Source organism: Lepidochelys kempii, chromosome 2 (genome assembly GCF_965140285.1).
Source record: "Lepidochelys kempii isolate rLepKem1 chromosome 2, rLepKem1.hap1, whole genome shotgun sequence".
Taxonomy (NCBI): Eukaryota; Metazoa; Chordata; order Testudines; family Cheloniidae; genus Lepidochelys; species Lepidochelys kempii.
The window spans coordinates 144,670,463-144,683,864 of record NC_136381.1 but is presented as its reverse complement, the minus strand read 5'-3'; the positions used below and the strand labels follow the sequence as shown (position 1 = coordinate 144,683,864).

At 39.4% G+C, this 13,402-nt stretch overlaps 1 protein-coding gene across 7 annotated transcripts in view; it reads left to right on the top strand.

Moving 5' to 3' along the window:
• ADCY2 (adenylate cyclase 2) overlaps nt 1-5,916 on the top strand; it is a 431,011-nt gene extending 425,095 nt beyond the window's left edge. For 6 of the 7 annotated variants that reach the window (XM_073332378.2, XM_073332377.2, XM_073332375.2 and 3 more), the window contains 3 exons: nt 309-423; nt 3,988-4,112; nt 5,094-5,916. In XM_073332378.2, the coding sequence (XP_073188479.1) occupies nt 309-423; nt 3,988-4,112; nt 5,094-5,246 (393 nt within the window). In that variant the 3' untranslated portion in view covers nt 5,247-5,916. Of the gene's footprint in view, nt 1-308; nt 424-3,965; nt 4,113-5,093 lie in introns of all 7 variants that reach the window. The other variant, XR_012157385.2, reaches the window with a different exon arrangement.
• Nucleotides 5,917-13,402: the final 7,486 nt, after the last annotated feature.

Below are 13,402 nucleotides of genomic sequence, written 5' to 3'. Positions count from 1 at the left end.
AGGAAAGGATTTCATTAACACACGCACGTGCGCGCGCCCATCCTGGACATCTGTGCATACATTAAGTAAAAGAGACAATACATTGTTATGCCCTAGTTGATCCTAGCTGAAGCCGAGCAGATTTCAGTCCCTACCATTGGGTATTGTCTATCACAGCAGCTTTGTTTCTCATGCAACGTACTCTCATATGACAGTATGTTGAAGATTCTGAGTATTTTGTGCATGTTCTTGCAGCAACTGAGTTCACAGAAAACATTCTGTTGATTCTGGTTCTGTGGATTCCTATTTATTTGCTTTTTTATATTCAGGAACCTGAACGACAGTATATGCACATAGGAACTATGGTGGAGTTTGCATTTGCCCTTGTGGCAAAACTGGATGTAATAAACAAGCACTCATTCAATGACTTCAAGTTACGAATAGGTATGTGGCACAAGAGTCTTACAAGAATATTTTGCAAGGGAGAATTCAGTGTGAAATATGAGTACATTAAAAAGATTGAATGGTATTGCCATTGACTTCCTCTGCAGTTGTGGCCTTAGATGTGTCTCAAGGTGGGCACCCAAAAAATGGAGGCATTCAGAATTATAGGCTCCATTGAGAATATTGGCCTTTGTGTCTGAAATGGTTTGATAGTGACTCATCAGTCTTTATCCTAAACATTTTTAAACATTTTTAACGTTTAAAATGTAAATGGGAGAGGAGGCAAAAAGAATCCAGAGTGGGATTTTCAAAAGCACCTAAGTCATTCGGTGCTGAAAATATGACCCACCTTGCCCAATCTGAAATAATGAAGTCTTATGTTCTATTCTCTTGTATATTGGTTGCTGTTCATTTTAAACTGTCCTCATATTTTTCAAGTGATAAAAATAGCAAAAGTATGTTGTTTTCTGCAAAATGTACAGATCTAATTCTCTGTTTTAAACCAAACCTCCCAAAATACAAGAAAGTTGGACCCACCCCTTTCCTTCAAAAACAGCTGGGAATCGCATATAGATGGGGACAACATCAGTTGCATAACTGGCAGAACTAGTGTTATGTTGTCCGCTTCTCCTTTATATTACACCCCTACAGTTATTGGAACATAGCAGCCTCAAACACTAAGATTTTTTTAGTCAATTCTATTTGTTAAGGATATCACTTATCATTCAGTTTCTAGCTTCTTCTCTTAAAGTATCATGACATTTTTCAAAATAAATGCAAGGTTGTTATCACTAAGCCAGGAAAAGGAGACAAAATGAGTTTATAACTGGCAGAAGCCCATATATCCCAAGACTAAATTTCCCAGTAATAATTTGTGATAGTTTTTGAATGCAAAATGAAATTTAGAAAGTGTGAAATGCAAGCAGTGGATAACTATTGGAAATAAATAAATAAATCCATCCTATAAACATGCCTGAAGTATTTAGTTTCTAATTAAACAGCAGCTAGTCACCTTTCTAGTCTTCCTTGCAGTGTAACTCCCATGTATTGTGCCTGCTGCTTGTGCTCTCATGTTTAGTTCACAGTGCCACCCCTGTGGTAAGAGTTTGGCATTAGTCTCATATTAGTTATTCATGTACTCCTCAAACGTTTTGCCATCATTGGCAATTTAAAAACAAGACTGTATGTTTTTGTAAAAGCTATGCTCTAGGAATTATTTCAGGGATGTTCTATGGCCTGTGTTATACAGGAGGTCAGAGTAGATGATCACAGTGGTCCCTTCTGGCCTTGGAATCTATGAATCCTTTGGGAGTAGTATTCTTTGTAGGATGAGCCACAGTTAATAGGAACAGCAAAGCAAAGATGAAATATCTCCCTCTCCCTTCCCTTTCAGTTCAAAGCGAATGTAAGTCGGTGGGTTTATCAAGAGAGGTGGAGTTATAATCCTGTAGGAAATGGAAATTCTCTTATTCCCATCAGTGATTTAATTCAAACAACACAACCTGTAAGGCAGTGGTATCAGCAGCGTCAGCATTATGTGACGAACAAGTGCTGATGAAAGTCAAGGGCTAAACCCACACACTAATTGTAGTACAAAAGATTATATTGAAGCAGTGTTCGTGGAGCAAACTTCTCTAAACAACACTATTGACATGTGATTTCTATGTGGGGGGGTTACTGTATAGTCTATAAAAATTGTACGCCTTTGCTTAATGGGGTTAAGAGAGAGAGATGTTAAAGGTTGTTCAAATAACAATCAACAAGGACATAGTTCAGATGCAATCGTAGTTTCCTACTGTTTTGGTTACCACATGCAATTGTGATGCTCCTGCAGCTGAGTTAAAGAGAGGATTACATTTTTGCTGATTTTGAGCATCCCTAGTGGTTGTTTTGTGTTGCTCTTATTGGATATCACACACACACTCATTTATCTATCTAAGCTATCTGTCTAAGCTATTTGAGGTGTTTCTAGAGCGCTAGTCACCCTAGTATCTCCTCCATGCACAGTCTCGCCAGGGCAGACCAAAAATAATAAAAACAGATTTAGAGCAAGTCTCCTCTGTCCATCCAATACCATGATCTGTTAAGCCTAATGAACAGTTTTTGCCTTTCTCAATTAATCTAGTGAAGGCCTTAAGCAACCTATTAAAGGAATTAGTATTTTCAGAAGCTAAGGAGCCAAGTGCTCAGACAAACATTTATAGCCCTCTACCTGGTATCACTTGGGAGCTGCACCTGTTCCCAATTATCTGTATTTAACAGCTGTAACCACTTCCTCCATGTTAATGAACCCTGTAGGGCCTCTGTCATCGTCCCCCAAGAGGGATGATTAATTCCTTCAAAGAACTAGTGCATCTGCTAAGTAGAGGCATTTGGATAGGAGCTGTATAATTCTTTATAGAAACCCATCAAGGCATTGTTGATACTCTTACTATGGGAGTGCCACATTTCCTTTGTTGATAGCTTCATTCCATTTTTTTTAAGCATGGTCCATAGGCTAGGTTATAATTGTAGGATTACACTACTCTTAATCCCCACCCAATGAGAGTTCCCACTGACGTCAAGGGCATGTTTGTATGAAGTTCCAAGATAGTATAAATAAAAACTAAACAAGAGCCATGTTCTGTTTACTGATAATGAAACTTATGTCACATGAGAGTCATTCCCGCCCCTCCCCCGCTTCTCAAAAATTGTCGTGTTTAGATGCTGCTTGTAATTATTAGAACTGGGAGCACTAGCTGTTGGGAGCCTGAAAGGACAGGAAATAGGAAGAGGGGGAGGGAGTTGAGGAGGCGGAGTGAGAGCTACCGAGGGTGCAGCAGCAGCTCGGTAAAGAGGTTTCCACTTTAAAAATAAAGTCCTATTGAAGTTTGTTAGTACCTTGCCTGGTTGCTACAACAAAAATGAACTCAGGAACCACGAATGACTGCAGGATGGAATTGCCTACAGTCTCTTGGGTGGCTATGTATGATCTTATTATTCCCTCTAGCAATCTATATCAAAGCTAATGTTTTACTACCATAACACACTGCTTAAGCAGAAGGTATGAATGTAATCATGTAGATTTATTTATTAGCCCAAACACTCTAGGTCAATGCTATCAGCAAAAGATGGTCCTATAAGTGAGAACTCATCTTTTCCGAGTCCATTAGTCTACTTTGTATGTCAAAAACAAAAGAATGCTGTAAAAGTAATTAGATTTGGCAGTCATTGTTTTAATATTGAAGGTTATTCCCATTCGCTATAGAGACTGAAGGAAATTCTAGTACATCTATTTAATTGAAGGTAGAGACGCTCTCTAAAGATGGCACTAGCAAATTATTAAGAAACTATAAAAGGAAAATAATTTTTGTGAAATTGAGGTGGGCTAACTTGGCATTTTTATTACTAATATCCTGCTGCAGTAAGTGATCAAATACACTTGGGCCATACCATTTATTATTGTGCCCTCTATCGGGCATAGGCCAAATATAATGTTCATTTACTTTATATTTGAGCGAAATATACTACTCATCCTTATTGGTAAATTCTCATCAACACAGAGGGTCAACCAATGTTTTACAGGCATCAACCATGGACCTGTAATAGCTGGAGTAATTGGAGCTCAGAAACCACAGTATGACATTTGGGGCAACACAGTGAATGTGGCTAGCAGGATGGACAGCACTGGTGTCTTAGATAAAATACAGGTATTTCTTTTTTCATGTTACTATTTGAGTGACTTACTCCTTCAGAAACAGATCATCATGTTGATAGATTAAATGAATCAATGAAGTGTTCTTAGTGATGAACTAGGCAGATTGACAATATTGGGGGGCAGCCTCTAGGCATCTGCAGCCCAAAAGGGTCACATAGAATGTGGGCCAGCAGTCAGAGATGCACAGTACAGAAAGATCAGGCCTTGAAAAGGGAAAGTAAAGATTTAAAACACATTTAGTCACTAAGGAAAAGCAGCAGTAGCAAAATAACTGTTGATGTTCTAGAGTGACAAGGTAAGGGAGGTAATGTCTTTTATTGGACTAACTTCTTCTGGTGAGAGAGACAAGTTTCGAGCAACACAGCTCTTCTTCAGGTCTGGGAAAGGTACTCGGAGCATCACGGCTAAGTGCAAGGTGGAACAGATTGTTTAACATAACTAGGTAGCACATATTCTAAGGGACTGTACAAAGTAGAATGGCCCATTAACACCTTTGTCATCGCAGGACAAAAAGAGGGGGCTAGTGGGTTACGGATTGTTGTAATAAGCCATAACCAGTGTCTCTGTTCAGTCCATGGGCTCTACAGGAATGATACACAGTTCATGAAAATCTGAAATGCTTTTTGGAGTAGCATATGGTAGATTAAACAAATGCTGTTTTTAGTGCTAATTGTGCAGCTGCAGGCCCCGTGTCTTCAAACCTAAGCACATCAGGTAAGATGCCTAAAACAGGTGTTAAGCACCTAAATAACAGATTATTTGATGGCTCGCATATGGAACTCCTGAGTGACTCAATGTAGGTGCTCAAGATCGAAAAATGAGCCTCCAGTATTTTGGTGCCTTTTAAAGATCTTCCAAGCATCATGACAATAACTTTGAAAGCATCCAGGCTGACTTCTGTCCTAGATGCTAAAGAGAGATTATTATTCTCTCTTTTTGTGCTCATCATTTAAAAAAAAATTATATGTTTCAGGTTACAGAGGAGACAAACAATGTCTTACAAACGCTGGGGTATATGTGCACTTGCAGAGGCATAATAAATGTAAAAGGAAAAGGAGAACTGAAAACATATTTTGTACATACTGAAATGACGAGGTCCCTTTCACAAGGGAATGTGGCATCCTGAAGAATATTTTTAGATGTCAGCGATACCATATTTTCAGGAAAGTATCACACACTTTTTAACTCCATTTTGGCCCTTAACATGAATGTGCGTGTTATTTTCCAGTATTATGGAACTGTTATTTTTGTGTGGCTGCAGAATGGTCCAATGAGCCAGCAGTACGCACCTCGCTATTCTTATATCCCAGGGCAGTTGTGTTGTGTGCTATAGGACTGGAAGACTGTACTACAACTTACACTGTTACTTCAAGACAAGAAAGAAGAAACAGAGATTGATAAAGAGACTAAAATGCAGAGGCTGATACCAAAGGGACTAAGATGATGTTAGTGATAAACAAAAACAATCTTAAGGCAATAAAGCTAGGGGTGCATAATATTTTCTGGTGCATGATGTTTCCTGGAAGATACAGTAGCTCCCCAATAGCATCCACTAGTCTGACATTAAAGTATACAGTATTTGTAAATAAGTTGATTTTGTCCCTCCATATACAGTTTGGATATGTTCACCAGCTGTGTCTCGTAGCCAGTGACATGTTGGGGGTACCTGGCTGGCATTCTTTCCTGGAGACTGTCCTAACAATAAAGGAGCAGTTTTGTACAAACACGTCAGCTGTTTTAATGCCATTGTCTTTTGTAAGGTTAATTCATTAAAAGTTTGTATGTACTTTGTCTTACACTTTGTCTCTTAGTTTTGCTTCTTTCCACACGGTTCAGCAAATAGTTCCATTGGCAACAAGAAATAATTTCCCAGATTCTACCCAGAGGAAGCCATCGGTCATTTATCTCTAAGATTTCCTCTGAATGTCTCCCATCTTCCTATTGTAAATATTCTCTAGGAAGGATATCTTGTTCACACATAATATTATTTCATCTCTAGGCTTTGACTATGCTCTAACCTTGTGTGTGTGTCATTACAGTCATGCAGACAGTATTTCCTGCCAATAACAGGTCAAAGCAATCACTTCAAACCCATTTTTGATTAAATTTTTTTATGCCAGATATGAATTACTATACACATTTGGAAATTACAGTATCTGTCACTTTTAGTCTGTCAATTCAAGGTTAGGCTTTTCATATACAGTCTCACACATTTTGGGAACTTGTAGCATATCTAGCATTCAATTTGCAGAATAAAAATACTCCAAGTGAAAAGCTGCTCTTATGCTTTATGATTTTGCAAAAGGTCACATAAAGTTTAGTGTTTCAATACTCTATTACTGTGTAACATTTGAAAAGGCTTGAATGTGACTGAGCCAATGAAACAACAAATGATTATGTCTATATTCTGAGAGTTTATTGTACCAAATTAGCTATCGGTTTACAAACCAATGTAAATCCGTGCAGCCTATAATGTGGAAGCTGTTATATCGATATAAACATGTTTATAGTGGTAAAACCTATTTTGGTAACTTTCTAAACCAATATAAGTAAATGGCACAAAAATTGTGTGTTGACCATTCTTAATATCCATATGCTATTCTGACATTTTGCTATGATCAAGCCAAATCCTGTCCCAGAGAATAAGAAAGCAGAGTTACACTGCAATTCATCATTTGCCTGTTATTAAGGCAGTAGAATTTATACTATCATCATTAGAGTGGATCAAAAGACCTGGGTAAAGGATGTACACCATGAGTAGTGGGTAGTCCTGCTGCTTTCTTAGAGTTCTGTTCTGGATACAGGCTCCAAATGGGACAATGTATCACGGGCTAACTTATTGTTTGGTGTGCTAGGCTCATTATTACCCTCCTGGCAGTGCCCTCCTCCACACTGGCAGAGCCAGTTGGGGATGAAGAGAGAGAAAAAAACCCAGTTTGTAGATATTTGTCATTTTACTTGTTAACTACAAAATTAGATAGTAATACAGAGTACAAGTAATTAATATTTTTAAATGCTGTGTCCAGAGACAGACAGACAGGGTCTTATACTTCGTAAAGATCACCTTGCATCCCATTTTTGTTATCTTTGTTTCATGCATTTTAAAGTATTTAAATAAAAGACATCAGTGCATCTGCTTTTTCCACTGATGTACAACTACAGCATGCTTGCTAAAGAAAAACAAACAGCTATGCAAATTTGGAAGACAATACAGTTTAAAGTCTCCATCTTATTTTGTATTCAGAGCCTTATGTCATGACACTCAAGTAGATATGTCAACAAACTTTCAAATACCATGAGATTTACTGTTAAAGTAGGTGTTTAGCTTTTCCTCTGAAAAGCAATTTGTCTTTCACATGTTGCCTAAAAGCTTCACAAAGTCTATAGATGTATTTGTTGTTTATTTAGAAAGACCTGTAATTTCACATTTACTTTCAGCATTTCTCCCCCTACTTTTCACCTTGGTCCCAGTCTTTCGAGTGACTGTGCACTGGTCTGCCCACAAACAGTCAATTGCAAAGTTGAGGCTCCAGTGTTTTTCATTAATAGCCCTACAAGAGGGGAGTTTGACAAACCCGTTCATGGTGTAATGGAACAAACTTGTTTCCAAGACATTTTGAAAAAGGAGTACCTAAACCTTAAATAGCCCAGTAAATTTTCACAGTAAAAAGCTGCCCTTCCACCTTGTCTCTAAAATTATTTGAGAGAACATTAGAAAAAATGTTTTCACAAATCTGAAAACTGCCTTTTTATCTTCAAAGTACTTTGTAAACATTAAGTAATTAATTATTGTGTCATGTTAAATGATAAATAACATAGTGAGTCCAAAGTCCACATATTTTGTTAATGTCAAAGTTTCTCATGTTATTACTGGAGCAATAGAAACTTTTCCTCCAGAAGGATCTGGAAGACTGGCAGCTGACACGTGGTTTTGGACAACTTTTTTGCTGACATCTTGAGTAGCTGCCTGAAAAAGGGATGTTTAGATACTGCGGTCGTAGATAGGAATTTGAGAAGTCTCTAGCACTGGTGTTTTTAGTATTGTCACACTGTCTGGAGTGGCTCACGACCATTAGTGCCAACCTCAGGGCAGACTGTCAAAAGCAGGGCAGACACCCCAAACTGGTTGTAAGTTCCATTATTAGATTTCACCAACCCGTACCAAATGTGAACTCCAAAAGTACTACAGTAGTCTTATAATGGAGTCACAGGCAGTCCCCTTAGACACTCCAGTCTATCTTGCCACCCAGGCAAGCAGGACCATGTGATAAGTGGTCACTTACACAAAAACCACGAATATTCCAGGTTTCTCCCAGTCCCAAGAGACCAGCTAAGCACCTAGGTCAATTTGCATCCTAGATCTCACAAAGACAACACTGGTAGCCAATTCTCCAGTAAACCAACTAAAGGTTTATTGGCTAAGAAAGAGGAATGAGAGTTATAGAGGTTAAAGCAGGTAAAATATATACACAGGTGAGTCACAGTCTGTAATTTCAAATGGTATTAGAGATGTAGTAATCTGCCAGTTTCCCAAAAGTTTCTCAGGGCTACCCAGAATAACATTAGGAATCCCTGTCTTCTCATTCAGTTATTCTGCCCTGTTAGAATCCAAACAGTCCAGCAATGAAGGATCTTTCCCTTAGTCCATAGTTCCAGATTCTTCTCACAGAAAAAAAGCTGACAGGGTCACCACTTTTGTAGGCTCTTTCTTTGATTGGTGGAAAGAGAGGAGTGCATTTAGGTTCTTTGATCTCTGATCTGCACACACTATGACCACTTGGCTTCAAATGCACAAGATATAGCACTTCACTGTTAAGTTCTTCATTTGCATTACACAGGCTTCTTCCACGTTTGATGGGTTATTTAGTTACAGGGGTATTTGCAATGTAGTTGTTTGCTATTACATTATAACAGGATACAGATACGTGAAAACAATGCATGTAACAACATCCTGTTAGTTTTCATGAAGTGTAAACACCAGGTACACTCTTATACATTTAACAATCACAAGTAAATTAGCCTGGCTTCCAGCAATGCATTTGTAAGTATTCAATGAGGCTGGGGCTTTGGAATGAGCTAGCACCTGGTCTACCAGTGTCACAAGTGTGACTTGAGCCATTGCATATTTTAAGGTGGGTGATAGAGTCCCCTCCTGAAAAAAGAACATGACAGTCAATCAATAGGCATCTCAGGTACACTCCATTGACTTTTGCCATCTAGGAATGGCAAGGGTCAGAGTTACTTATAGAGACCCTGATTGCCGGTAGAGCTGCCATGGAGGCCCAAATTCTTGGCAGGAGGAGGAGTTTCCATTCCTACTCTCTGCTTGTTCTTGGTGACCCACGAGGCCATGCTAGATGTGACTTAGTTTCTCACAGCATGAGGTTCTGGTGCTGAGTGGATACAGTTCAGATTCACTGAAGGGCTAATGTCGGTAAAATGCACTGGAAGGGGTTGTGCAGAGGCACCCTGCTTCCCAAACTTCCTAGGCATGCTGAAGCTGCCACTACTCACTTTTTAGGTGCAGTTAAGTACCCCTCCTGAAGCTGATCGGTTCCAATGGCCAGTCAGTTGGGGGTGAGCCAACCATGATCTTACATTCTCTCTGCCACACCTCATCCTTGGCTCCATCAGTGCACATGAAGCCAGGCATAATCTGGCCTTAAGCAATTTATGTTACACCCCTAGATGACACAGTGATGTGTTATGGGCTCATATTTCAATAATACGTTGATGACTAGAACTGGGTCAGTACTTCCAGGTTTTCCCATAAATGTTTGCCAAAATAAAAATGTAATTTGTGTCTGCTTGGTGTGTGTTTGCTTTCTGCAGATATTACAGCAAATGAATATACTAGCAGGAACGTTCACAGAAAGAGAGTTTTAAGCAAACAAAGAATTAATGCACCAAAAAACCATGTATTGTGCTGGAGCAGTTACATGTTGCTGCACTCACAGCATACCTGACACAAACCCCCCAAAACAAGGCAATGAAAACAGTGCATAATTGTATTCCACCACTCACAAGCACAGACCTTACCTTTCCCACCACTATCATACAGCACAACCTAAACTCACCACACTTTTCCTGATCCTAGTTGTTGCAGATATTTGGTGTAGTAGGTGGTTGTGTTGTTTGGGGAAGTTTGGATGGTTGTGTGCCAATGAGTGGTGGTGCCCAGTAGTTGTGGTAATGGTAAGGGATGTGGTTGTGGGGTGAAGATAGTATATACTGCTAGGAGGCTTCACTTTTTATTTCCTTGCATTTGTGGGTTTGTCACATATGGTGTGTGTATAGCAACCCTGACAGATTCACAATCAAGTTTTTGTATGTTAGTTTCCTAAGTTTTTTAAAATGCTTAATTGGGGGTGGAAGTTAAGGGGGAAGGGGAGCAGCAACCTGTGATGGGTAGAAATGTGGTGGAAGAATATTTTAATCAATCAGCAACTGCACATGCTGTAGGATAAAATCTGACAAAAACAGTTCGTGACTAGACCTGGTCAAAAATATTACCAAGGGAACATTTTTCTATTACAATATGTCAATTAGTCAAAATGAAAATGTCCTGCATGAATTTCAATAACATTTCATTAAAAAAAAAATCAAAATGAAGCATCCCAGTAAGGCTGACCTTATTGAATGGAACATTTTGATTTTGTTTTCAAAATGTTGTTTTGAAATTTATTTTATATTATTGGGCCATTTACAATACAAATTACCAAACAGAATACCCATTACAAATAGCAAGTTAGAATACCAATTGAGCAAACCAAGTACCAGTTGCCAAATCAATTAGAATTCTGCCAAGTAGAATACCAGTCACCAAGTTATTTTTAAATTAGAATGTAATATAAAATAAAGTATTAGGCCCTATTTTTAAAACATCAAATCAAATTAAATACAAATAAAATGTTTTTAAATGGGGAAATCAAAAGAGACCATTTCAGTTTTATCAAAATTAACATTTTAATTGACACTGAACAAATAGTTTTTAGAAGTTTTGTTTTGTGGGAAATTTTTTTTTTGAATGATTCCCAAGCCCCATATTTCAGCCTGTGAACATGATTGTCTGTGAAGTAGGTTTGTGGGGCAGAGTTATGCTCATCTAAGTCAGGGAACACAAACAGCAAGCAGTCCAAAGTAACAAAAAGGTTCAGATGCTGACTAAACACAAACTTGAATCTACACACCAAGAATCAATCATAGAAGTTATTCATGGAATCCCTTGGAACAAGAAATACATTCCAGAACATTCTAAAAATGGTTTGTGGATAACTGATGAACAGAACAGAGGTGAAATTTGTCAAATTTCCTATAAAACATTTGTTCAACCCTACTGCTGATACTCTACTGTTCCCATCTCATCTAGAGCTTCTCTACTGTTTCCTTCTTTTTTGGGGCACATACATTCTGCCATCACCCAGCTGCCCAATGGTCTAGAGGAAATATGCACCTCTGTGAAACAACTGGCTCAAGTTTTAACTGAGTAAGATAGAGGTTATGCTGGCAGGAAGGAAAAGTCACCTTCAAAAACTAGTCAGAGTCTTCCCAGCTCTTCACCTGAATGACCAGTTGCAGCATTTGCTAGGAAGTCTTCTCTAATGCAGGGCTTGGCTGAGTACCAAGAGTATCTGGACATCTGATAGATACTGAGGCCAGAAATCAAGGACATGATTCCTACCAATGTTGAATTGCTAATCTGACAAGCAGGCTAGCTGTCCGCCATCAGTGCCACGACGACTACTACTACTACTTTATGCCAGCTCAGTTTACTTCTGGTAGCGAGATCAGAGTTCTTATGATTCTCATCAGTGCTCATCATGTCTCTAAATGCCATGTGTCAGTCTTCCTGTTCTTTTCTGCGCTTCTAATGCTACCATTTACTTAACAAGTTCCTCTCTAGGGACTTTACTGATGAACTCTTCTGCTGAATTGTGTCCTTGATGTTGTACGCTACCGAACAGAGTTATAATGATTTGTATCTTGTCAGAAAGGGAGCTCACAGATAAGAATATTTTAAAAAGTAAAAATCACAACAGCAGAGTCCTTGGAAGATAAAACTACTTGTCAGATCAATCTGCCACTTTGTTCTATGGGGTCATATTCTCCATTGCCTTGCCCCTTTACGCCCCCCTGGCCGACACCCTGAGAGCGAAGGGCTACGAGGTGCAGATGGATGCCCTGATCATCGGAGCCCTGGGCGCTTGGGACCCCTGCAACGAGCATGTGCTGCGGACCTGTGGGATCGGTTGATGCTACTCACGGCTCATGTGGCACCTCATGGTCTCGGACACCATCCGATGGTCCAGGGACATCTACATCAAACCCATCACCGGCCACCGACAGTACCAGGAGGTGTAAGCCGGTACGATATTGTGCATCAACTATGGGAAAGGACTGAGAGACTTTTTCCATTGGACCATATGAACTGTGACCATAAACTCATTGAACATTAAATCCCACCAAATGAGGGTAGATCCATCTCATCATCATAACCGCTCATTATACTCCACACCTGAACATAGCCATTATATGGACAACATATCCCCATATCTCAATGTCTGTACTTTGACCCATTAAACTTTTACCCCCAATCGGGGAGATTGCAGATTATGTATTCCTTATGCCACTAAACCGAATTTCGCACCCCTTGATAATCTGTCCCTTATTCCCTGATAACCAAAAACTTCTAGGCCTAAACTCTCTACTGTTTTCTTTTTACTTTAACATTATCTTAATAAAATTATTAAATTTATCTCTCTACAAAATGAATGTGAGGTGGTTGTAAACTGCTACTAAGTCAGAAGTTAATTTTTTGGGTGCCCAATTTGAGTGAGGAGAATCGAACACAAGTTAGAAAGCAAAGAAGTTAGGCCCAATTCTCATATCTAATAGGACACTTTGCTCTCGCAGGGTAAAGGGGATTTAAACATGGGTGTAAATGAAACTTTATGACCTTTTAAGGACCTATTCTACTGCTCTGGCTGTGGGCTCTAACTGATACGGCCCAGATACATTGCAGACTTCCTCAGAGAGGGGGATCAGTCACTGAGGAACACGCGGGGGAAGATGCAGGAGTGTCCATTATTCAAGGTCACATAGAATATCAGAGTTGGAAGGGACCTCAGGAGATCATCTAGTCCAACCCCCTGCTCAAAGCAGGACCAGTCCCCAATTTTTTTTTTTTTCCCCAGAACCCTAAATGGCCCCCTCAAGGATTGAACTCACAACATGGGGTTTAGCAGGCCAATGCCCAAACCACTGAGCTGTCCTTCCCCCCAG